Source organism: Macadamia integrifolia, chromosome 6 (assembly GCF_013358625.1).
Source record: "Macadamia integrifolia cultivar HAES 741 chromosome 6, SCU_Mint_v3, whole genome shotgun sequence".
Taxonomy (NCBI): domain Eukaryota; kingdom Viridiplantae; phylum Streptophyta; class Magnoliopsida; order Proteales; family Proteaceae; genus Macadamia; species Macadamia integrifolia.
The window spans coordinates 3,913,741-3,939,384 of record NC_056562.1 but is presented as its reverse complement, the minus strand read 5'-3'; the positions used below and the strand labels follow the sequence as shown (position 1 = coordinate 3,939,384).

The following is a 25,644-nucleotide window of genomic DNA, read 5'->3' as shown; positions in this document are numbered from 1 at the left end:
ATCATCAGTCAATTTGGTTAAGATTTGTGCTTAGTGCCAGTCCCCTGCACATGTCATAGAAGAATGCCCCAACACCTCTGTAGGCACTTCTAATGATAGTGTTATTGCCTTATACTAGAATAATCCATACAGTAACACCTACAATCCAAGATGGAGAAATCACTCAAATTTCTCTTGGGATCAAGGCAACCAAGCAGGACCTTCCAATTTCTATAATCAAGGTCAACCTGAACTCCAAAGGCCTCCCTTTGCACAACAATTTTTTTCCTAAAATTCTTTTCCTAGGTCAAATGTAGGACCTTAGGCTAGTTTTCCTAGGGCCCCTCTCCTATCATCTTATCAGCAACCCTCTGGGTTTACTTACACTAGAGAGGCAAGTAGAATAAGTGTGAATCTTTTACCTTACTATGTGTACAAGCAACTTGGATTGGGAGAATTGAAAGCCACTAGAACTACTCTTCAGTTGGCAGATAGGTCTGTTAAGATTCCTAAAGGGATGGTTGAGGATGTCTTACTAAAGGTGGGGAAATTTATTTTCCCTTTTGATTTTATTGTGTTAGATACCAAACCCTTCTCAACCAAGGATAAGATCCCAATAATTCTAGGAAGACCATTCTTGGCTACCAGTAATGCATTAATCAACTGCCGGAATGGTTTCCTAAGATTATATTTTGGTAACCAAACTGTTGAGTTTAATATGTTTAGGATTGGCAAGCAACCACATAAGGAAGAAGAGATCAATATGCTTTAGGATTTTCTGGATTTTTCTGATGATTTAGTTACCAACTTTGATATTGATTTTGATTCAGAATTCCAAGAGTATGGATGAGTTGGATGATGATAGTGAAAATTTCTTTTCTGAAGTCTTCAGTCTTCACACACCTGTGGAGCCCTTAGGACCCCTTTCTAATTCCATTCCCAAACCTTCCATAGTTGAGCCCCCTAAGCCAGATCTTCAGGAGTTACCATATAATTTGAGGTATGCTTTCCTAGGGCCTGACCAGACTCTTCCTGTAATAATTTCTTCAAATTTGACTTCTAGCTAGGAAGAGGAGTTACTTAAAGTGTTAAAAGATAATAAGGTAGCCCTAGGTTAGACCATGGCTGATGTCAAGGGTATAAGCCCTTCTATTGTGCAACATCATATACATCTTATGGAGAATTCCAAACCATCCACGGAACCCCAAAGAAAAGCTAACCCAGTGATGATGGAAGCCATTAAGAAAGATATCCTAAAGTGCTTGGATCATGGAATAAATGATCCTATTTCTGACAGCCATTGGGTAAGCCCAGTTCACGTAGTGCCTAAGAAGTCTGGTGTGACTGTAGTTCCTAATGCTAATAATGAATTAATTCCAACTCGTGTCCAATCAAGGTGGAGAGTGTGCATAGACTACAGGAAACTTAATGTGGCAACCTGGAAGGACCACTTCCCATTGCCATTTATTAACCAGATGTTAGAGAGGTTAGCTGGACACGGATACTATTGTTTTCTTGATGGATATTCCGGCTATAACCAGATCCCAATTGCTTTAGAAGACCAATATAAGACCACTTTTACATGCCTATATGGAACATTTGCTTACAGGCGTATGCCCTTTGGGCTTTGCAATGCCCCTGCTACGTTCCAACGATGCATGATGAGCATCTTTTTTGACATGGTCGAAAAATTCTTAGAAGTATTTATGAATGACTTTTCAATTAATGAGAATTCCTATTCTGAATGTCTTCATCATCTTTCTCTAGTTTTGAAAAGGTGCATATCTAAGAATTTGGTTTTGAATTGGGAGAAATGCCATTTCATGGTTAAATCTGGTATTGTTTTAGGCCATGTAATATCCAAGGAGGGAATTAAGTAGATAGAGCCAAAGTGGATTTAATTGATAATTTACCACCTCCTCAATCTGTTAAGGACGTCCGGTCTTTTCTAGGGCATGCGGGCTTCTACAGAAGGTTTATTAAGAACTTTAGTCAGTTAGCCCGACCTCTCACTTCGTTACTTGCCAAAGATCAAACTTTTGAGTTTTCTAAAGAGTGCCTAGAATCCTTCAAACAACTTAAGGAGTTGACCAATGCACCCATTGTTCAACCACCTGTTTGGACTGAACCTTTTGAACTGAAGTGTGATGCTTCAGATTTTACCATAGGAGCGATTTTGGGTCAAAGGATTAATAAGTTACCCACTGTCATTTACTATGCTAGTAAGACCTTAAATGATGCACAACTCAATTATACAACCATTGAAAAAGAATTTTTAGCTGTTGTGTTTGCATTAGAAAAGTTTCGTTCTTACTTAGTTGATTCACATGTGGTGGTGTATGCTGATCATTCTGCTATAAAATACCTAGTTCAGAAGAAGGATGCCAAAGCCCGTCTATTAGGTGGGTTTTACTTTTCCAAGAGTTTGATTTAGAAATTATGGGTAACAAAGGGAGTTGAAAACCTAGTTGCAAACCATTTATCCTGACTTCCCAATTCCTTGGCTGTCGATTCTCCAGTCAACGAGAACTTTCTAGATGAACAATTATTTGCAATATCCAGTGAACCATGGTTTGCTGACATTGTCAACTTCTTAGTTTCAGGTGTGACTCCGGATCACTGGTCCACCCAAGATAAGTATAGATTTTATTTCCAAGTTAAGCACTTTTTCTGGGATGATCCTTATTTGTTTAAGATATGTCCGGATCAGATTATCCGACGATGTGTTCCTGATCATGAGCAACATTCTATTCTCTCTTTTTGTCATGATCATGCATGTGGTGGACACTTTGGACCTAAGAAGACTGCCGCAAAGGTTCTCCAATGCGGATTTTATTGGCCCATTCTTTTTAGAGATGCTTTTGATTTTTGCAAGGCTTGTCCCTCCTGCTAGTCTTTTGGCCGTATCAATAAGAGGAACATGATGCCCCCTCAACCCTATTTTGGTAGTTGAGATCTTTGATGTATGGGCCATTGATTTTGTGAGACCATTCTCTAATTCCTTTGGGAATTTGTACATACTTTTAGCCGTTGATTATGTTTCTAAAATGATAGAGGCCATGCCTTGTAAATCTAATGACCATAAAGTGGTGGTCCAGTTTCTAAAAGAGAACATTTTTTCCCGTTTGGTGCACGTGCAATAATTAGTGATAGGGGTACTCATTTTTGTAATCGATCTTTTGAGGCCCTAATGAAAAAGTATGGGATCACCCATAAGTTATCTACCCCTTATCACCCCCAAACTAGTGGCCAAGTGGAGGTGTCTAATAGACAGATCAAACAAATACGGGAGAAAACTATTAATCCCAATCGTAAGGATTGGTCCCTTAGGTTCATTGATGCCTTGTGGGCCCATCGGGCTGCATTCAAGAATGACCTTGGCCAGTTTCCCTACCGTTTGATGTATGAGAAAGCCTGTCACTTACCAGTTGAGTTGGAGCATAAGGCCTTTTGGGCCATCAAGAAGCTCAACTTTGATTTGTTTGATGCGGGAATTCATCGTAGGCTCCAACTATCTGAGTTGGAGAAACTTAGGAATGATGCCTATGAAAGTTCTAGGATTTACAAGGAAAAGACCAAAGCTCTCCATGATAAGCACATTCTGCGCAAATCTTTTGCAATTGGTGATAAGGTTTTATTGTACAACTCTCGATTGCATCTTTTCCTTGGTAAGCTTAGATCCCGATGGGATGGCCCGTTTATTATCCATAATGTATATCTCCATGGTGTTGTGAAGATTTTGAATCCAGGAACAAGGGTAATTTCGAAGGTTAATGGTCAACGTTTGAAACCGTTCCTCAAGTTTCCTAATACTGGTAGTGAAGAGGTCATGGATCTCCATGAACCTCTTTACACTGATGATTAACTTTTAATCAGGTATAACCCCCTCGCATTGTCTTCGTTTTTAATTCTTTTCATGCATTGAGGACATTGCATGACTTAAGCGTGGGGGAGGGAAACCAGTTTCTGCTTTTTCCACTTTGTTTTATTTGTTTTTCTTTATGTTTTTTTGAGCTTGCTAAAGGATGAAGTCCTACTTTGGCTTTTGGCTAATGATCATACCATTCGGTTGCTTGATGTATGAAAATGAAAGTTTTGACTAAGGTACCCATTTTAAACGTATAAAAACCCTGTTGAGAAGAATGAAACAAGCCAGTGTCTTGAGATGGGACTTTCTTTTGAAAAATAAGAGACCCTTGTTTTATGGTGTTGGACCATATGTAAGTCTGTGGGTTCCTTGTACTTTTGATTTGGAGTTGAGACATTCTTTTTAATTTGGCATAAGTTGACAAATGCACGATTTTAAATGAAATGTGAAATGTGGTATAAAGAATAAGAGTTGATTCCCTTAAAACTAGACAGGTCATTGCATCTCAAGAAGCGTGGTGTCTTGATCGAAATTCCTGGGAGGAAACTTCTGAAAGAACTCTAGCATCATTGTCTTTGTGGGCATATGTAAAAAGCGAAGCTACATAGTAACTTGGGTGTCTGGTGTTTGTTCCACCATGTCATTCAGGCCAAAAGTAGTGGAGTAGAATATAATTTATTAAGCAAAAAAAGGAAAAAAAAATATGCAAATGTCATTAATGCTTGGTGATATGTTTTGGTCAAAAACACTCCAACGTCTTAGTCATTAGTTCCCAATTTTTTCACTAGTGGTTTTACCTTAAGATAAGGATGTTTTGGAAGAGACGAGGTGAGTTCCAAATTAAGAAATATGCTAGTGCCTGGAATTGATAAAAGGTAATAAAAGTTCAAGTGTGGGGGTCCCTTGTAAGAAAAATTATCTTTACTTCAGATCGGTATGGGCCTTACCTTTAGCCAAGGTTGGGATTTATTTATTCTGAGTTTTGAATGTATATTCACTGCAAACACTCACGAGACAGAACTCGTTCACTAGGGGTGACCTAGGGGTTTAAAGGCTTGTTGCATATGCTAAGTGCAACCGTGATTCCTACGAAAGTGAGTTAGGTTTTTTGTTTTTATTCTTTTTCATTTTATTTTGCTCAAGGCCTAGCAAAGTCTAAGTGTGGGAGAATTTTGATGAGCACATTCATGTGTGAAATCTAGAATAGTAAAACATGTATTTTACATATTTAAAATAGAGCTACCTTGGGTTTTACTCTCTTTTTGCAGGTTTATATTTTTAAGGTTTTAAGGACTGTCGGGTGCTATATCTTTTATTTTACACGTAAAGAGGTCCTATTTCTTTTCATGGTTGTGAAGAGGAAGAAATTTTGAGCAAGATGGACGTGTTCAATTGCAAGTACACATTCATTTGGTCAATCGTACAAGTGATTATTCTTTTCGGGTCAGAAAAAGAATAATGGATCAGAACTGAATCGACATGTAGAACCAGCCCATCTGCAGTTGTTCCAAGGGTATAAGGAATATTCTAAATGCCAATAAGGATCGATGGACCACATCCTTAAGTGATTGAAGATTCATTTTTGGTAACAACTACCTAGCGTAGTTGGTGAGGTTTGGTGTGCAAATTCCCTTGCTTATTAGGAGGTCTCAAGTTCGAACCTCTTAACTGCCATTTGGTTGAGGTTTTTATTTTAGAAGATTTTCTCTTTCCTACTCATCACTCAAAGGAGGTCGGCCAAAGGGTTTCTTATGCAAGAGGAGAGAGAAATAAGGAAATAAAGAGAAAAATAGAAAAAAGGGAAAAAAATAAGAAAGGGAAAAAAAATATAAAAAAAATGGTCCAAGATGTTGCCCACGTTTGAAAAAGAGAAAAAAAAAAAGAAGGAAAAAGAAAGCAAAATCGTTAGAGATTCCCTACTTCCTACAGTTCTCTATTTTCTCTCTCCTCCACCTCATCAACAAAATAAAAAAAATAATCTTTTTTTTTATAAGCTAAAATCTTTAGCCTCCCTCCCCCATTCTCTATATAATAGAATTTACAAAGGGGAGGAAAAAACTTCATTATTCTTCTAGGGTTTTTTTTTAATTACTCTATCTCTTTCTCTAGCTCTAGTTCTAGATTTATGCTTTAAACACTTTTGTAAGTTCCTTTTATTCAATTAATGCAAGCACTTTTGTTTTTTATTCAGTCTTTTATGTTTATGATTTATGCAATTGAGTTGTAATTCTTAAAGTTATAGTTTTAGGCTTAGATCTAGGTGACAAGATCACGATCCTTGGAGCATCTTTTTTTTTTTAAGATTTGCTTTCTTCAGGCCTAGAAATTTCAGATTTGGTTCATTTCAGATCTGGTTTTTAGGGTGGTAGTATCTCAAATCACCCAAGCTTTCAAGTTCAAGTATTGATTTAGGTAGGTAGGTTTCTTCAATAGTCTTCTCTCCCCCCTCTCATTCCCTATTCTGACTACACTATTTCTTAATTTAGGATTTTAATTTCAGTTGTTATATTATTGTTTTCCCTTTCCCCCAAGGTTCATAGCTAGTGTATGTGTTGGCTTTGCCCCTCCTAGCTATAGAACCATCAATTTATTACTTTTATTTTAATTGTCTCCCTTTCCCTAAAGCCAAGTAGAGTAACCCTTGTAAGAGTGACTCTCTGGTCAAGTAGGGAAGCTCATATTATGATGCATCTCTCGGGCTAAGTAGAGAAACCTACTTGTGAGTCTCTCTCTAGCTTTATCCCTTTTCTTTTACTTTATTTTTATTTTAGCATTTTTTCCTTTATTGTTTTTTTTTTTAATTGTGTGGGTTGTTTATCTTCAATTATTTATTTATTTAATATTAATTGCGTGGCTTGCGTGTTTAAATTCTTAGATGACGAATGGTTAGGACGTTATTTTAGATACACATGTTTAGGACGGTAATTAGAATTAGATCACAATCATTAATCGATTCACTTTCGCATTATTAAAAGAAGCAAAAAAATAAAGTGGCTGCTCTCCCTGTGTTCGACCCATAACTACACTGATCCGTACGCTTGCGGTTACATTTTAAAATCTCAAATATGGAGCAAACACCAAATACCCAAGTTACTATGTAGCTTCGCTTTCTGCATATGCCCACAAAGACAGTGATGCTAGAGTTCCTTCAAAAATTTCGTCCCAAGGAATTTCGATCAACACACCACGCTTCCTGAGGCGCAATAACCTGTCTAGTTCCAAGGGAATCAACTCTTATTCTTCTTTATACCACATTTCACATTTCATTTAAAATTGTGTATATGTCAACTCATGCTAAATTAAAAAGGTCTCAACTCCAAATCAAAAGTACAAGAAACTCACAGATTTACATATGGTCCAACACCATAAAACACGGGTCTCTTATTTTTCAAAAAAGTCCCATCTCAGACATAGGCTTATTTCTTTCTTCTCAACAGGGTTTTGATACGTTCAAAATGGGTTCCTTAATCAAAACTTTTATTTTCATATATCAAGCAACCGAATGGTATGATCATTAGCCAAAAGCCAAAGTAGGACTTCATCCTTTAGCAAGCTCAAAAAAACAAAAAGAAAAACAAATAAAACAAAGTGGAAAAAGCAAAAACTAGTTTCCCTCCCCCACACTTAAGTCATGCGATGTCTTCAACGCATTAAAAACGAAGACAATGCTAGGGGGTCATACCTGATTAAAAGTTAGTCATCAGTGTAAAGAGGTTCATGGAGATCCATGACCTCTTCACTACCAGTAGTAGGAAACTCGAGGAACGGTTTCAAACGCTGACCATTAACCTTCGAAATTACCCCTGTTCCTGGATTCAAATTCTCCACAGCCCAATGGGGATATACATTATGGACAATAAATGGGCCATCCCATCGGGATCTAAGCTTACCAGGGAAAAGATGCAATCGAGAGCTGTACAATAAGACCTTATCACCAATTGCAAAAGATTTACGCAAAATGTGCTTATAATGGAAAGCTTTGGTCTTTTCCTTGTAAATCCTAGAACTTTCATAGGCATCATTCCTAAGTTCCTCCAACTCAGATAGTTGGACCCTACGATGAATTCCCGCATCAAACAAATCAAAGTTGAGCTTCTTGATAGCCTAAAAGGCCTTATGCTCCAACTTAACTAATAATGACAAGCTTTCCCATACACCAAATGGTAGGGAGACTGACCAAGGTCGGTCTTGAATGCAGTCCGATGGGCCCACAAGACATCAATGAGCCTAAGGGACCAATCCTTACGGTTGGGATTAATAGTTTTCTCCCATATTTGTTTGATATGCCTATTAGACACCTCCACTTGACCACTAGTTTGGGGGTGATAAGGGGTAGATAACTTATAGGTGATCCCATACTTTTTCTTTAAGGCCTCAAAAGGCCGATTGCAAAAATGAGTACCCCTATTACAAATTATTGCACGTTGTGCACCAAAGCGGGAAAAAATGTTCTCTTTGAGAAACTGGACCACCACTTTGTGGTTATTAGATTTACTAGGTATGGCCTCTATCCATTTAGAAACGTAATCAACAGCCAAAAGTATGTACAAATTCTCAAAGGAATTAGGGAATGGTCCCATGAAATCGATGCCCCATATATCAAAGATCTCAACTACCAAAATAGGGTTAAGGGGCTCATGTTTCTCTTATTGATACGGCTAAAAGACTAGTAGGCGGGACAAGCCTTGCAAAAATCAAAAGCATCTCTAAAAAGAGTGGGCCAATAAAATCCGCATTGTAGAACCTTTGCAGCAGTCTTCTTAGGTCCAAAGTGTCAATCACATGCATAATCATGGCAAAAAAAAAGAATAGAATGTTGCTCATAATCGGGAACACATCGTCGGATAATCTTATTCGGACATATCCTAAACAAATAAGGATCATCCCAGAAAAGTGCTTAACCTAGGAATGAAACCTATACTTATCTTGGGTGGACCAGTGATCCGGAGTCACACCTGAAACTAAGAAGTTGACAATGTCAGCAAACCATGGTTCGCTGGACACTGCAAATAACTGTTCATCTGGAAAGTTCTCGTTGACTGGAGAATCGACAGTCTAGGAATTGGAAAGCCGGGATAAATGGTCTGCAACTAGGTTTTCAACTCCTTTCTTATCCCTAATTTCTAAATCAAACTCTTGCAAAAGTTAAACCCACCTAATGAGATGGGCTTTGGCATCCTTCTTCTAAACTAGGTATCTAAGAGCAGAATGATCAGTATACATCACCAAATGTGAACAAACTAAGTAAGATCGAAACTTTTCTAATACAAGTACAATAGTTAAAAATTCTTTTTTAGTGGTTGTATAATTGAGTTGTGCATCATTTAAGGTCCTACTAACATACTAAATGACAGTGGGCAACTTATTAATCCTTTGATCCAAAACCACTCATATGGTAAAATCCGAAGCATCATACATCAATTTAAAGAGTTCAGTCCAAACAGGTGGTTGAACAATGGGTGCATTGGTCAACTCCTTAAGTTGTTTGAAGGATTCTAGGCACTCTTTAGAAAACTCAAAAGTTTGATCTTTGGCAAGTAATGAAGTGAGAGGTCGGGCTAACTGATTAAAGTTCTTAATAAATGTTCTGTAGAAGCGTGCATGCTCTAGAAAAGACCGGACGTCCTTAACAGGTTGAGGAGGTGGTAAATTATCAATTAAATCCACTTTGGCTCTATCTACCTTAATTCCCTCTTTGGATATTACATGGCCTAAAACATTACCAGATTTAACCATAAAATGACATTTCTCCTAATTCAAAACCAAATTCTTATATATGCACCTTTTCAAAACTAGAGAAAGATGATGAAGACATTCAGAATAAGAATTCCCATGAATTGAAAAGTCATCCATAAATACTTCTAAGAATTTTTCGACCATGTCAGAAAGATGCTCATCATGTATCGTTGGAACGTAGCAGGGGCATTGCAAAGCCCAAAGGGCATACGCCTGTAAGCAAATGTTCCATATGGGCATGTAAAAGTGATCTTATGTTGGTCTTCTAAAGCAATTGGGATCTGGTTATAGTCGGAATATCCATCAAGAAAACAATAGTATTCATGTCCAGCTAACCTCTCTAACATCTGGTTAATGAATGGCAATGGGAAGTGGTCCTTCCAGGTTGCCACATTAAGTTTCCTGTAGTCTATGCACACTCTACCCTGATTGGACACGGGTTGGAATTAGTTCATTATTGGCATTAGGAACTACAGTCACACCAGACTTCTTAGGCACTAAGTGAACTGGGCTTACCCATTGGCTATCAGAAATAGGATAAATTATTCCATGATCCAAGCACTTTAGGATCTCTTTCTTTGTGGCTTCCATCATCGCTGTGTTAGCTCTTCTTTGGGGTTCCATGGATGGTTTGGAATCCTCCATAAGATGTATATGATGTTGCACAATAGAAGGGCTTATACCCTTGATATCAGTCATGGTCCAACCTAAGGCTTCCTTATTATCTTTTAACACTTTAAGTAACTCCTCTCCCTGGCTATAAGTCAAATTTGAAGAAATTATTATAGGAAGAGTCTGGTTAGGCCCTAGGAAAGCATACCTCAAATTAGATGGCAACTCCTTAAGATCTAGCTTAGGGGGCTCAACTATCAAAGGTTTGGGAATGGAATTGGAAAGGGGTCTTAAGGGCTCCACAGGTGTGTGAAGACTCAAGACTTCAGAAAAGAAATTTTCACGATCATCATTCAACTCATCCATACCCTCTTGGAATTCTGAATCAAAATCAATATCAAAGTTGGTAATTAAATCATCACAAATCCAGAAAATCCTCAAGCATATTGATCTCTTCTTCCATATGTGGTTGCTTGCCTATCCTAAGCATGTTAAACTCAATAGTTTGGTTGCCAAAAGATAACCTTAGGAAACCATTCCGGCAGTTGATTAATGCATTACTGGTAGCCAAGAATGGTCTTCCTAAAATTATTAGGATCTCATCCTTGGTTGAGAAGGGTTTCGTATCTAATACAATGAAATCAACAGGGAAAATAAATTTCCCCACCTTTAGTAAGACATCGTCAACCATCCCTTTAGGAATCTTAATAGACCTATTTTCCAACTGAAGAGTAGTTCCAGTGGCTTTCAATTCTCCCAATCCTAGTTACTTATACACATGGTAAGGTAAAAGATCCACACTTGCACCAAGGTCAAGTAAGGCATGCTTAATGTAGGTGTTGCCTATGACACAAGATATGGTAGGGCTCCTTGGATCCTTATACTTGGCTGCTATAGCTGAGTAATTATGGAACTAATGTCACCTTTCAAGAACGTCTTTTTGGGCACACAAGTGATACATTTGTGAGTACACAAATCTTTCAGTACCTTTGCATAGGCGAGGATCTGGGATATGGCATCCAAAAGAGGGATGTTCACTTCTACCTTTTTGAAGACTTCAAAAATTTTATCCATGGAAGCAATCTTCTTTTTGTTTACCAAGCGATTAGGAAATGGGACAGGAGGAACATAAGGACTGTTAGGGATTTGCCATTTTTCTGAAGAATCATTTTTGGTTTCCTCAACTATATCATTTTTAATTTCAAAAGAATCTTTAGGTTCATCAGACGAACCTAGAACAAGAGGCACACTTGTGTCCTCAACTGAAGGAGAGTTAACAGGAGTAATAGATGAGGAAAATTTAGGAACGCTCTGTTGGTACTCTCTACCACACTTAAGGGCATAAACAACATTACATTGGTTAGAGAGCCCTTGTTGGGTCTGACCTTGTACTATATTCAGTGGTGCATTAGTTGGTGTTTGTGAACTAACAGACTGATGATGCCTAGGGTTAGGCTCTGGTTGACTAGGTAAAGTTCCTTTTTCCCTCTCACTCATAATTGAGACAACTTGGGTGAGTTCTCTCGTAAGATTTTGATGGCTTGTCATGAGGAGGGCCTTATTTTTTTCCAAGTCACTTATTCTACTTGCCTCTCTTGTGTTGGTAAACCCAGGGGGTTGCTGATAAGATGATAGGAGAGGGGCCCTGGGAAAACTAGCCTGAGGTCCTACATTTGACCTAGGAAAAGTATTTTGGGAAAAATATTGTTGTGCAAAGGGAGGCCTTTGGGGTCCAGGTTGACCTTGATTATGAAAATTGGAAGGCCCTGCTTGGTTGCCTTAATTCCAGGAGAAATTTGGGTGATTTCTCCATCCTGGATTGTAGGTGTTACTATATGGATTATTTTGGTATAAGGCATTAACACTATCATTAGAAGTGCCCTCAGAGGTGTTGGGGCATTCTTCTATGATAAGTCCAGGGGACTGGCACCATGTACAAATCTTAACCAAATTGACTGATGATGGCTCTCTAGGAACAATTGCCTCAATCCTCTTGATTAGGCTATCCAAATGGGCTTCCTTGGCTACTATCCCATCCAAAAAATATCTTTTCCCTCCTATGGTTCTTTCACTTTCTTGGGTTGATTCCCATTCACGGGTTTTGTTAGCTAAGTCAAGTAAGAATTCCCATGCCTTTCCTTCATCTGTAAAGGATGTGAATCCCTCAGGGCACATAGACTCTATCATTTGTTTAATTGGGTAATCAATACCCTCATAAATTTTTGACATAAATGCCATAAGTCTAGGCTATGGTGAGGGCATTCTTGGAGTAGATCCTTGAATCTCTCCATAAGTTTGGAAAATGACTCACTAGGCTTTTGCCTAAACTGAAGGATATCGCTTATAAGCTTATTCGTCTTGTGAGTTAGGAAAAACTTCTTAAGGAAGATATCTGTGAACTGTTCCCATGAGGTTATGGAATTTGTGGGTAACCCATACAACCACTTTTTAGCTTGGTCTATTAATGCAAAAATGATAAACCTAAGCTTAACAGCATCATCAGAAAGCTGTTGGATCTTAATTAGAACACATACCTCTTCAAATTCCCTTAGAAATAGGTATGCATCCTCATAGGTCAACCCATGGAAGTGGGGCAACATGGTGATGTATTGAGATTTGAGTTCAAAATTATTGCCCTGGACTTGTGATAGAACTACGCAAGAAGGTTAGGCTGTTCTAGCAGGGTAGAACCTATCTTTTAGAGATTTAGGTGAAGGGTTTTGATGTTGGTCTCCCATATTGAAAGGTTTTAAGGAGAGCAAATGTATATGGTCGCTACTTGTTGAATCTCTTCTCTCTAACCGATTCTTAATATTATGTGCCTACCTAACACTCATGCAACAGAAAACTACCCACAACTGGAGTAAGACAAGCACAAAAGAATAGATAGCAAAACTTTTTTTTTTAAGATTTTTTTTACTTTATTTTTTTGCTTTTTGGGAGCTTACCGGTAGGGATCCAGGGTTGCTCAGGTCAATTCCTAAGGTACTGCTATAGGGCGAAACTTGTCTTTATCATATTGCTCAACTATTACAACTATTATTGCAAGTTTATCTTCTCAGGAATTCAATAAAAGAAAAGGAAAAAGAAAAACAAAGCAAACAAAGCACTCCGATTTACCAAAAGAAAGCAAAAAATAACATGGAACTGTCTCCCTGGCAATGGTGCTAAAAACTTGTTTGGGATTTTAAATGTAATCGCAAGCGTACGGATCAGTGTAGCTAGGGTCAAACACAAGGAGAGCAGCCACTTTATTTATTTATTTATTTTTTGCCTCTTTTAATAATGCGAAAGTGAACCGATTAATGGTTGTGATCTAATTTTAATTACTGTCCTAAACATATGTATTCAAAATAACGTCCTAACCATTCGTCATCTAAGAATTTAAAGACATAAGCCACACAATTAAAATTAAATAAATAAATAACTGAAAATAAACAACCCACACAATTTAAAAAAAAAAAAAAAAAAGGAAAAAAATACTGAAATAAAAATAAAGTAAAAGAAATAGGAGAAAGCTAGAGAGAGACTCACAAGTAGGTTTCTCTACTTAGCCCGAAGGATGCATCATAATATGAGTTTCCCTACTTGACCAGAGAGTCACTCTTACAAGGGTTACTCTACTTGGCTTTAGGGAAAAGGAGATAATTAAAATAAAAACAATAAATTGATGGTTCCATGGTTAGGAGGGGCAAAACCAACACATACACTAGGTATGAACCTTGGGGGAAAGGGATAGCAATAATGTAACGACTGAAATAAAAATCCTAAATTAAGAAAGAAAGGGTAGTCAAAAGAAGGAATGAGATGGGGGAGAGAAGACTACTGAAGGAACCTACTTACTTGAACTTCAACTCTTGAACTGAAAACTTGATCGATTTGAGATTCTACCAGTACTAAAAACTAGATCTGGAATAAACCAAATCTGAAATTTCTAGTACTAAAGAAAACAAATCTGATGAAAAAAAAATTGAACTTGAAAGACATGCTTCATAGCTTGTTCTTGTCACCTAGAACTAAGCCTAAAACTAGAACTTGGAAATTACAACTTCAATTGCTTAAACAATAAAAATAAAAGACTGAATCAAAAACAAAAGTGTTTGCATTAATTGAATAAAAAGAACTTACAAAAATGTTTAAAGCATAAACCTAGAGCTAGAGAAAGAGAAAACTAGAGATAGAGCAACTAAAAAAAAAAACCCTAGAAGAAGAATGAAGTGCCTCCTCCAATTGTGTTAATTCTATTATATAGAGAATGGGGGAGGGAAGCTAACGATTTTAACTTCTAAAAAAAACAGATTTTTTTTTTATCTCGTTGATGAGGTGGAGAGAGAAGATAGAGAATTGTAGGAAGTAGGGAATCTCCAACGATTTCGCTTCATTTTTCCTTCTTTTTTTTATTTTTTTTCTCTCTTCTTCAAACGTGGGCAACATCTTGGACGATTTTTTTTTAATTATTTTTTTTCTCTTTCCTATTTTCTATTTTTCTCTTTATTTCCTTATTTCTCTCTCCTCTTGTGTAAGAAACCCTTTGGTCGACCTCCTTTGAGTGATGAGTAGGAGAGAGAAAATCTTCTAAAATAAAAACCTCAACAAAATGACAGCTAAGAGGTTCGAACTTGAGACCTACTAATAAGCAAGGGATTTTACATACCACAACTCACCAACTACGCTAAGTAGTTACCAAAAACGAATCTTCAATCACTTAAGGATGTGGTCCATCATCTTTGTTGGCATTTGGAATATTCCTTAGACCTCTGGGACATTTGCAAACAGGTTCTACATCTCGGTTTAGTTCTGATCCATTATTCTTTTTCTGACCTGAAAAGAATAATCACTTGTACGGGTGACCAAACGAATGTGTACTTTTAATTGAACACGTTCATCTTGCTCAAAATTTCGTCCTCTTCACAACAATGAAAAGAAATAGGACCTCTTTACGTGTAAAATTGGAGATATAGCACCCGATATTCTTTAAGGCCTTGAAAATATAAAACCTGCAAAAAGAGAGAAACCCAAGGTAGCTCCATTCTAAATATGTAAAATGCATATTTTACTACCCTAGATTTCACACATGACTGTACTCATCAGTGGGTCAGGCTTAACCACTGCTTAAGGGACAGGCTGGTCCAAGGGAACAGCACGGGCAGTCAACCCTGGCAGGAGGCCGCTCCCCCAGCTATATGGTAAGAGCGGGTATGAGCCATGAATGTAATGCAACAAAAACAAACAAAACTTACTGATCGAAGAACTAAGTGATAAGATCATAGAGTAATAGAGCCATGAGCCGAGAACACAATTCTCTGATCACTGAGCCGAAGCAACTGAAGGGACGATCAAACTCCTTGCGAGGAAAAAATGAAGCAAAGGTTAGAGGCTCTACTATTTATAGTACACGAAAAATCGCATCAACGGCCCAAATCACATCGGACGAATAGATAAGATCGGAAGGCGGTTACTCTTCTCAAGGCCTAACCATCACGTCAAACATGTGGCAAGCAGCTTACGGTTGAGGCCATAAATGCGAGCTCGCTCTCCAGCTTGGACCCAGCAGGATCATCTCCAATAACCTGACTCGGTTCATCTTAGTTGGGGGCCTTATGATGTGTCAATAAGTGTCGTAGGCCCAGAATGTGATGTGTAAGTTCTGCCAAGCCCTGGCCTCGGCCACTGGGAGCCAAGCTTCCACATCGTCTCAGTCTCGCTGAGCTCTCAGCAGGAGTTCGTCAACTTCTTTCAGAATAGTGTGCCTATTAGAATTTGTCACATTAGTCTTCAACCTCAATGTTTGATTGATATAGTACCACCTCATGCCTATGTTAGTGTTGAAGCGGATGAGTTCCTTAGGCATCACAAAGGTACACACTGATGTCTGTCGTCACATTGCCGTTAGCAATGAAGGCTACCAAGCAATCGCTAAACGGCATCACCGCTATATGGAGTTTCAACCTAATGATATAACTATAGTTTGAATTCCACCTAAGCGTTTCCCTCCTGGTACAATGCACAAGCTCCATCCTCAGAATATGAGTTCTTATAGTTAGAATGTAAGGTTTGTGATTAAACAAACCGAAAAGAGAGAAAGAGAAAAAAATAAAAATAAAAGGAGAGAGGGTTGGAGAGGAAGAAGATGAAGTAGTATGGTAGAATGTGTGTTGTGAGTAAAGTCTCACTAACTTTAATATATTACTTCACTGACATATTTATAAGATATTACACATGCCTCCCTAAGGAGGGAAAGGAAAATAAAACATATAGCGTGATAAATTACTAAACTACCCTTAGGGAAACATAACTAATATCTCTAACACTCCCCCTCAAGCTAAAGAATAGATATCATGCATTCCCAGCTTGGACAGTAGAGAACTGAACTGATGATAAAGAAGACTATTTATGAAGGTATCAGTCAGCTAATCTCCAGTCTTCACAAAAGGTGTATATGTAACCAGTGTCAATCTTCTCTTTAATGAAGTGTCTGTCCACCTCTATGTGCTTTGTCTTGTCATGCTGTACAAAATTGTGGGCTATACTTATGGCAGCCTTGTTGTCACAATAAAGCCTCATAGGTGCCTCAGTATCAGATCCCAACTCTTGACCAGCCTTCTCAACCAGAGAAGTTCACACACTGCATGAGCCATGGCTCTAAATTCTGCCTCTACACTAGACCAAGCCACCACAACTTGTTTCTTGCTCCGCTATGTAACTAGGTTTCCACTTACAAATGTGCAATAGCCTGATGTAGATCTCCTATCAAAGACTGAGCTAGCGCAATCTGCATCAGTGAAGGCTTCTATCCTTATGTGGGTTATGCTTGGAAAAAAGTAGTCATTTTCCTGGAGAGGACTTCAAGTACCGGAGAATGAGGTAAACCGCATCCAAGTGCCCACTCGTGGGAGCATGCATAAACTGACTCACCACTGCCACTGCATAAGTAATGTCTAGACGAGTCAAGGAAAAATAAATGAGCTTCCCAACTAGCCTTTGATATTTCCCTGCATCAACAAGAGAAGGGCCAGCATCTTCTCCCAGCTTATGATTCTGCTTAATAGGAAAACTTGCAGGCTTGCAGCCTAACATTCCTGTTTCTTTTAATAAGTCTAGAATAAACTTCCTTTGGCATTTATTTATGCCCTTCTTAGATCTAGACACTTCAATCTCCAGGAAATATTTTACGGGTCCGAGATCCTTAATCTCAAACTATTGGGCTAAGTAGTTCTTCAAATTGCCTATCTCAGTCTTGTGATCGCCAGTTACGACAATGTCATTCACCTAGATAATCGAGGCTATAATGGTGCCATTACTACGCTTGGTAAACAGAGTGTGGTCAACTTGACTTTGGGAATAACCATTCTTCAGGATAGCCTATCAGAACCTTTCAAATAAGGCCTTTGGAGACTGTTTAAGGCCATATAGGGCCTTCTTGAGAAGACACACCTTTCCTGTAGCAGAAGGGAACTTAAAGCCAGGAGCAATTTACATATACACCTCCTCTTCTAAGTCGCCATGTAGAAAGGCATTCTTCACATCCAATTGATACAACGGTCAATCCCATACACTTGACTGTATGCTTTCGTAATCAACCTTGCTTTGTACCTCTCAATAGTACCATCTGACCGGTACTTGATTGTATTGATCCACCTACATCCAACTGGAGGTCTCCCCCTTGGAAGGTCAATCAATTTCCAGGTATAATTTTTTTCAAGGGCCATCATTTCCTCAGTCATGGCTTGCTTTCACTTAGGGTTAGAAATAGCTTCAGAAACATTCTTGGGAATAGAAACAGATGAGAGAGCAATGGTAAATGCAACACCTATAGGACAAAGAGAGAGTCATAGAAAACAAACTAAGCTATAGGATTAGTACTAGCTCTCTTTCCCTTCCTAATAGCACTAGGAAGATCTAACTCTGATGGGGAAAGGAGGATATTACCTGACTGAGGAGGGTGGATCTCAGGAGTTAGATTCAAAGAGGACTCTTGGCTGGTCTTCTTGTTCCTCCTTATGTACACAATGATCTCTTTTTCAAAACCTAAACTTGAACCACCTCTTGAATGATCACCAACATCAATAATATCCACCTCTTTGTGTTTTCCAATGTCAAGTATAAAATGAGAGATAGAATATGGGGAAAGAAGAGAGATCTCATCAGTAGCCTTTTCACCTTTTTCGCCTCCATTATGCTCACCCTAAAAAGGATGCTTAGAAGAGGCCAAAAAAAGGTGCAGACTCAAGGAAGGTGACATCTTTAGAGAGAAGCCTTCGTCTGGAAGAAGGATGATAGCACTTGTATCCCTTGGTAGTGGAGGAGTAGCTAAGAAAGATACATTTAAGGGCCTTGGGGTCCAGTTTAGTCCGTGAAGACTTATTAGCATGGACATAATAGATACACCCAAACACTTCGGGGGGAAGGGAAAGAGAATAAGACTGAGGAGACAAGATGTCCGACTCTCAAACCTAGGGCTCCAAAGAGAGGAAATAGAAGGAGTGAACTTGTAATCCGACTCTCAAACCAAGATCTTGTGCTCTGATACTAAGTTAGAATGTAAGGCTTGTGATTAAACAAGGGAGAAAGAGAGAAAGAGAAAGAAGAAGGAAAAAGGGTTGGAGAGGAAGAAGATGAAGAAGAAGAAGTATGGTAGAATGTGTGTTGTGTGTAAAGTATCACTAACACCAATATATTACTTCACTAACATATTTACAAGATATTACATATACCTCCCTAGGAGGGAAAGGAAAATAAAACATATAACGTGACAAATTACTAAACTACCCTTAGGGAAACATAACTAATAGCTCTAACACTTACAAGGTCTTAAAGCGTATTGGTCCCACTGCCTACATGTTGGAGTTGCCTCCCACTATGAAGATCAACAATGTCTTCAATGTTGCATTGAGGTTTCCCCAAATTGTGACCCCTACAGACGATGCTATTGAAGATGTCCTTCACAACAAATTCACTACTGTTTGTGGTGGAAAAGGGTTACAACTCGTTCCTTGTCAGATGGAAAGGATGTCCTCTCAAAGATAGCACTTGGATCCATGCCGATGATACTCATCGACTTGATACGGATCTCTGCGAGCACTATATGTCCATCCATTCATCGGAAACAAATGATTTTAAGACGGGACCTAATGTAGATCCCCTTACTGGGCGACACTATCGCAGGAGGAAGTAGAAGGCCCAGACCAGCCAGCCCTTGGGCTGAGATCGAGCCAGCTGGTCCTCCCTTTTTGGACCCTTATTGGAACATATTTACTTTTAAGTTTGAGCTTCTAGAAGCCCTTCAAGTTGCCCATCGAGCCAGCCAAGTGTACAGCTGTTCAGAAAATCCTCTCTGCTGCCTATGATCTCTTCTTACAGCTGTGGTTTTGTCTCTTATGTTTGACTGGCCAAAGATGCTTGCATAAGTTGAATTGTCTTCTAGAATGTCCCTAGTAGTTGCCTATTATGATTTTTTAGGCTGCAAGTTAAAGTTTAGCTGCTAAACAATGTTAATTTCCGTTTTCTTTCAGTTTCCTATTTTGAAACTAGTTTCTATTTTGCAAGCTTTCACTCTCTACTTAAGATAGGCTGCTGTACCAGTTTGATACAATTGACGAATGAATAATTTTGCAGCCAATGCTAGCTCCAATCTTCTGAGATAGGATGAACAACTGTGATAGTTGTGGGTGAGAGGCCCAGGCTGAGGTAGCCATTATCCCACCCCCAACTATCCTTCTTCATCCTCCTCTTCTTTCTTCTTAATTTCTCTTTGTTTGTTTATTGTGAGAGAGTGTTTGAGAGGTCAAAAGCAGCCTATTGAAGTTCAGAATCTCCATCAGAAGTTCAGCTTGAAGGCAGCCAGAACCAAAATCAATTTCAGCAGTTTGTCAGGGTTTTGGAGCCCATCAACTTTAGCCAGAACTTCCTACTGGTAACCTATCTTCCCAAGCCATTTTGGGTTTCCTAAGCTCCCTAAGTGTGTCCTTTGACCAGCTTCTCATCCCTTGCTGAGCAGCCAATTGACATCCGCAGGGTTTCTCTCTTCTGCCCAGAGAACCCTAATTTCTGAGACCTGATCTGCTGCTGTGTTCTAATGCCTGTAGTGGTCCACTGTCAGCCATATTTCGGGGGTTCGCTGATCTGATATAAAGCCCAACTCGAACTGGTTTGCTGGGCCATTGGAGCTCTACCTTGGACGATCTAAGACCACAATCGATTCAGCCCTATTGTGCAGAATTTTCTGGAGTTCTTATCTTTATTCTGTGATCGGATTTGTGCTTTGGTTGTGATTTGTTTGATATTGGGGTTCGTTTACCTAGGGTGAACTTAACTTACATTATTGGGGCCTGTAACATGTCTTTTTTTTTTTTTTTTGGTAATGGCCTGTAACATGTCTATGCTTAATGGCATGTTGACTATCAAATTAACCAAATCCTACAAACCATTTCTCATGCAAGTACTATTAAATTTGAGCCGACCATAGTTGTTAAAACCTTACCAGATGGTCAAACCATTAGACCGGAACCACCTTCTTGTTTTGTTCAGTCTGGGTATAGAACTGCCTATAAACTGGAATCAAACCGCCGGATTCAGAAAACAAGCCAATGTGATTGAACACTTTCATATGGTGTAATTTGGAAAAAGTGAAACTATTTTTGTGTTTTACAGCCATTCCTAGGCAGATTATAAGGTGGGTGGTAGAGCAAAGTTGGTTGTTCTGTGCACACTACAGCAAACTATTTTTGTACTATGCACACTACACAAACCTCTCTCTGGGCTTGTGGTTCTGTTTTGCAACTTGGTTACTGTGCTTAGGACCTTTCTTTTTGGGGTTGTCTGATCTCTTTATTATAAATCTTTTGTTTGTTTTATTTATTTAGAAGGGGATACTGATTTAGTTCTACATGCTTTGATCCAGTTTGACTTGTTTCTCATCCTACTTTTTTGTCCCTTATAGAAACTTGTCCTTTCTGTGAAATTCTGAATAAGGAATATGTTGACTCTGGTGGCTGGTATTACCGATATCATTTATGTCTGAAGCATGGCTTTTTTTGTTTACTGAGTACTTTTATCTGTTGCTTTTGTTGTCCTTCTCTGTTTGTAGAAGGAAAAGATAACCAACCCCCAGCCAGTAGTGATCGCCTTAGAACTATATGGACACCAGCAATGAACCTCTATTTTATTGACATCATGCTAGAACAAGTGCGTAATGGTTATAAGATTCGCAATACGTTTCACAGAAAAGCATGGGATGATATGGTTGCTTCATTCAATAGAAAATTTGTTGGGTTGCAAGTGGATAAGGAGATTCTACGAAATCGATCAAAAAAGTTGAGGCTACAACATAATGCTCTGAAAACTCTTCTCGACCAGAATGGGTTCCACTGGGATGAGACACGGAAAATGGTCACTGCGGATGATCGTTTCTGGAATGAGTATCTCAAGGTGCCTTTCTTGTTCATTCAGTTTTGATAGTTGTTACACTTTTCTTGTTAGATCCCATGGCTAAGAAATGATACATGTAGGCACACCCTGAAGTACAACCATACAGGAGAAAATCATTCCCGAACTACAGTGATTTGTGTGCAATCTTTGGAAGCGAAACTAATGATGGAAGATACGAGGTTTCAGGGCAGGATGTGAAGACCATTTACAACACCCCTGTTATGAAGACAGGTGTGGCAATCAAAAGTCTGCATTTGGTGCCTATCTCATCTGGCCATAAAGATCAATGTGTGGTGAGGTATAGGCAAACTGAAGCTACAAAGTTCTCTTGCTCTTTCCATAAACATTGTAATTTAATTGAATCGAGTGGCTTTTGTATTTATGTCTTCATTACATGGTGTAATAGTTGCATTGTTGCTAGGTCATCCCAATTTTAGTTGCATTGTTGCTAGGTCATCCCAATTTGTTGATGGAATGGATACTCAATTCCCCACTAGTAGTGAACGTTCAAGGACTAATTGGACACCAACAATGGACCGTTATTTTATTGACATAATGATTGAGCAAGTGCATAAAGGCTACAAGAATGGTAATATATTTCGCAAAAAAGCATGGGAAGACATGGTTGCATTGTTCAATACAAAATTTGGCTTCCAGTTGGACAAGGAGGTATTGAGGAATCGCCACAAAAAGTTGAGGCTGCGATACAATGCTATCAAAACCCTTCTTGACCATGATCAGTTCCTCTGGGACGAAACAAGACAAATGGTGACAGCCGAAGATAAAGTTTGGGATGATTATCTGAAGGTATGTTTCTTATTTATGCATTTTATGTGACTTGCATACTATGTATTGTGACTTACCTGCTGTGTATTTTCATTTTCCATTTATGATTCATGTAGATTCATCCTGAAGCACGATCATACAGAACGAAGACTGTCCTAAACTATAAAGACCTCTGCATCATCTATGGAAATGAAACCGCTAATGGAACAGTCAACCGCTTAGTGCATGATGCGAACCTCGACAGCAGTACAGCAGTGAAGGTTGCTGGGGAACTGGGAGGTTTACAATCTCTAGCTGTGTCTGCTTCCCATGGAGATCCAGGTGTGGTAAGGTGATGCCAAATTGAAAAGTTACCAGGCTGTCTTCTTCTCGTTTTTCTTCAGTTAATATTTATCTGCTAGTTTGGTGTTTGCATTCCCTAGTTTGGAAACATGTGTTCCAATTTTGTCATGTTTCCTTGTATTGATATAGGTCTTCTCAGTTTGAAGGAATAGATGACCAAGATCCTCCTACTAATGATCATATGAAGACTAATTGGACACCACCAATGGACCGTTATTTCATTGAATTGATGATGGATCAAGTTAACAGAGGGTATAAGGTTGGCAATGCATTTAGGAAAGAAGCATGGGTTCAAATGCTTGCATTGTTCAATGTAAAGTTTGGAATGGAATTGGATAAGGAGGCTCTTAGAAACCGGTACCGGAAATTGCGGATGCAATACAATGCTCTGAAAACTCTTTTGGACCACAGTGGCTTTCGCTGGGATGAAACACGACAAATGGTGACAGCTGATGATAATGTTTGGGATAATTATCTAAAGGTGCGTTTTATATTCATACAGTTTTTATGACATTGCATTATCATTAGCTTGTATGCAGAGTGTTGAACAATTTTGCATGCAGGCACGCCCTGAAGCACGATCATATAGAACTAAAACAGTACCGAACTATAATGATTTGTGCGTGATATATGGACATCCAACTACTGATGGAAGACACAGATGTTCTGGACATGAGGTAGATCTCAAATACATGCCAGGAATGGAGATTGAAGTGTGGGAAGAACCAATTTCTCCAACATCTGTGGGCCATGGAGATCCACTTATTGACACACAGGAATCATCATCACAATCTGATGAGGCTGTCGATATCTCTAATCAACAGAACAAACGCCCATTTGCTCTGCCATCAACCTTAGGACATTCTAGGAAAATGCAGAGATGCAGTGACCAGAGGATGGTGGATGCTCTTCGTGAAATGGCAATTGCTGTTACTTCACTGGCAAATAAGAAAGAGAACGATTCCCCCAATACTATACAAAATGTGGTTAATGCTCTTAAGGCTATACCAGATATAGATGAAGATCTGTTTCTTGATGCTTGCGATCTTTTGGAAAATGAACAAAAAGCAAAGATGTTTCTTGCTTTGGATGTGACAATCAGGAAGAAGTGGTTGATGAGGAAGCTTCGACCATAGTTGTTGCCTTGGGATTGCTTTAGTTGTTTGATATTTTTAACCATGGGTACCTATACTTTTTCCCAATGGTGTAATGGCTCTGATTTTTTTTTTTTTAATACATGCACTGCTTAACCTGGAAACATTTATTAATGATCTATTATAATTCATTGAGCCTGTTATTGATTACAGGAAATCTGAATTTGCAGTAACTTCTTTTTTTCATTTGTTACAACTTATTTGTTAGAACCTAAACTGTTGGGAAATATGTCCACACTCCTTGCCATGTTTTGGTGTTAACAAACAAACATACATCTTTAACTTGGTTTGATAAAGTGTGAGTAGCTTGAAGAAACACTTAGAAGGTCGAATCAAGACATGAAGCTTAAAGACATGAAATAGCAAACAAGAAGGAAAAAAGATGAAGGGCCAAAGAATGGAAGGTTCAAGTGAAGAAGACCACTAGGATAGATTAGTTATTTTAATATAATTTGTAATTTCTACATACTTATATGCACTCACCTCATGCATGAGCATTGCATCATACTAGAATGACCATAGAGCATGCCTTGACCTAGTATGGAAAGTCTCTAAGTGGTGTGGAACACACAGTAACCTGACTCAAGGGTATTTTAGGGAATCTTAAAATTAGTATCAGGAGATGAATCCTTCATAGAAGTTGTAGGAAATTGAGTTGTGATTCCAAAGCAATTGATCTCAGATCATTCTGAAGTCGGATCGAAAAATTATGGTCATAACACTGATGACTGGTCAGTATGACAGCATTCTGTCAAAACAGAGCATGTCATGTTGGCAGTCGACCGGCTGGAAGCCTCGGTCGATCCAAACTGCCCGAAACCATAGGCGATCGACCGGCTGGAAGCCTCGGTCGATCGGACCTGTCCGAGACCATAGGCGGTCGACCGGCTGAAAGTCCCGGTCGATCGGTGACTGCCTGGAAGTGCCCCAACGGCTATATCTTGCCTACAACGGCTCTTGGCGGTCGATCGGCTACCGATGGGGGTCGATCGGTGGACCCAGAATATGTCCGTTAGAGCCTGATTCCCTACTTAAAATGCTTCACTAAGTTCACCTATAAATACCCAAATCATTCTTAATTAAATATTCATTAAGAAAGAGCTTTAAGAGTATTATTGCAAGCATTCAAGAAGTTTATTTCTACTTGAGTTATCCCATTACACAAATCCCAACAAGAGGCTCAAGTCTCAATCAAAGTCCTCTACTCTCTTCTATGCAAGTCAAAGCCATAAGAGAGGACTTTACAAAAGGTGCATCATTCATCATTTATTATTCATTCTCATCCTTTGCACCACACTTGAGGTATTCCTCTTATTCCACTATTTCTTATTAATTTCTGTTTTTACAATTCTAGACTGTACTTAGGATTGTAAGGATTCTCTTATCCTAAAAGGAGAAAGGTCTCTCTCTACCTCTAAAAGAGATTGTAAAGGCGTCTCTCTGCTTGGAAAGGAGATTTGTAAGGATACTCTTATCCATAAAAAAGATTGTAAAGGTTTTCTTCCCTACCTACTGTACTGAAAGGGAGAACTAGTGGAATACTTACAAGAGAATTCTTGTAGGGAGTGGACTAGACTCGAATTGAGTTGAACCACTATAAATCTTGTGTTGTGGTTGTTCTTGTTTTATTTTCTCCGCATTATTTTAACTTGTTGTCACACGAGTGACCTATTTATCGAAAAGAGTCTAATTCCACTAGTATAACCTATTCACCCCCCCTCTAGGTTATTTCAATTGGTA

General features: G+C 38.8%; 1 protein-coding gene and 1 non-coding gene across 8 annotated transcripts in view; both read left to right on the top strand.

Moving 5' to 3' along the window:
* Nucleotides 1-24,061, top strand: part of LOC122081790 (L10-interacting MYB domain-containing protein-like) — a 48,438-nt gene extending 24,377 nt beyond the window's left edge. For 5 of the 7 annotated variants that reach the window (XM_042649073.1, XM_042649074.1, XM_042649075.1 and 2 more), the window contains 6 exons: nucleotides 21,282-21,622; nucleotides 21,703-21,920; nucleotides 22,060-22,429; nucleotides 22,525-22,739; nucleotides 22,880-23,231; nucleotides 23,314-24,061. In XM_042649073.1, coding sequence (XP_042505007.1) covers nucleotides 21,282-21,622; nucleotides 21,703-21,920; nucleotides 22,060-22,429; nucleotides 22,525-22,739; nucleotides 22,880-23,231; nucleotides 23,314-23,886 — 2,069 coding nt within the window. In that variant the 3' untranslated portion in view covers nucleotides 23,887-24,061. The remainder of the gene's footprint in view (nucleotides 1-21,281; nucleotides 21,623-21,702; nucleotides 21,921-22,059; nucleotides 22,430-22,524; nucleotides 22,740-22,879; nucleotides 23,232-23,313) is intronic. The other 2 variants (XM_042649072.1, XM_042649071.1) reach the window with 2 other exon arrangements.
* LOC122082914 lies at nucleotides 12,440-12,546 on the top strand. The gene has a single exon (XR_006141454.1). It is a non-coding gene; the product is annotated as a small nucleolar RNA R71 (small nucleolar RNA).
* Nucleotides 24,062-25,644: the final 1,583 nt, after the last annotated feature.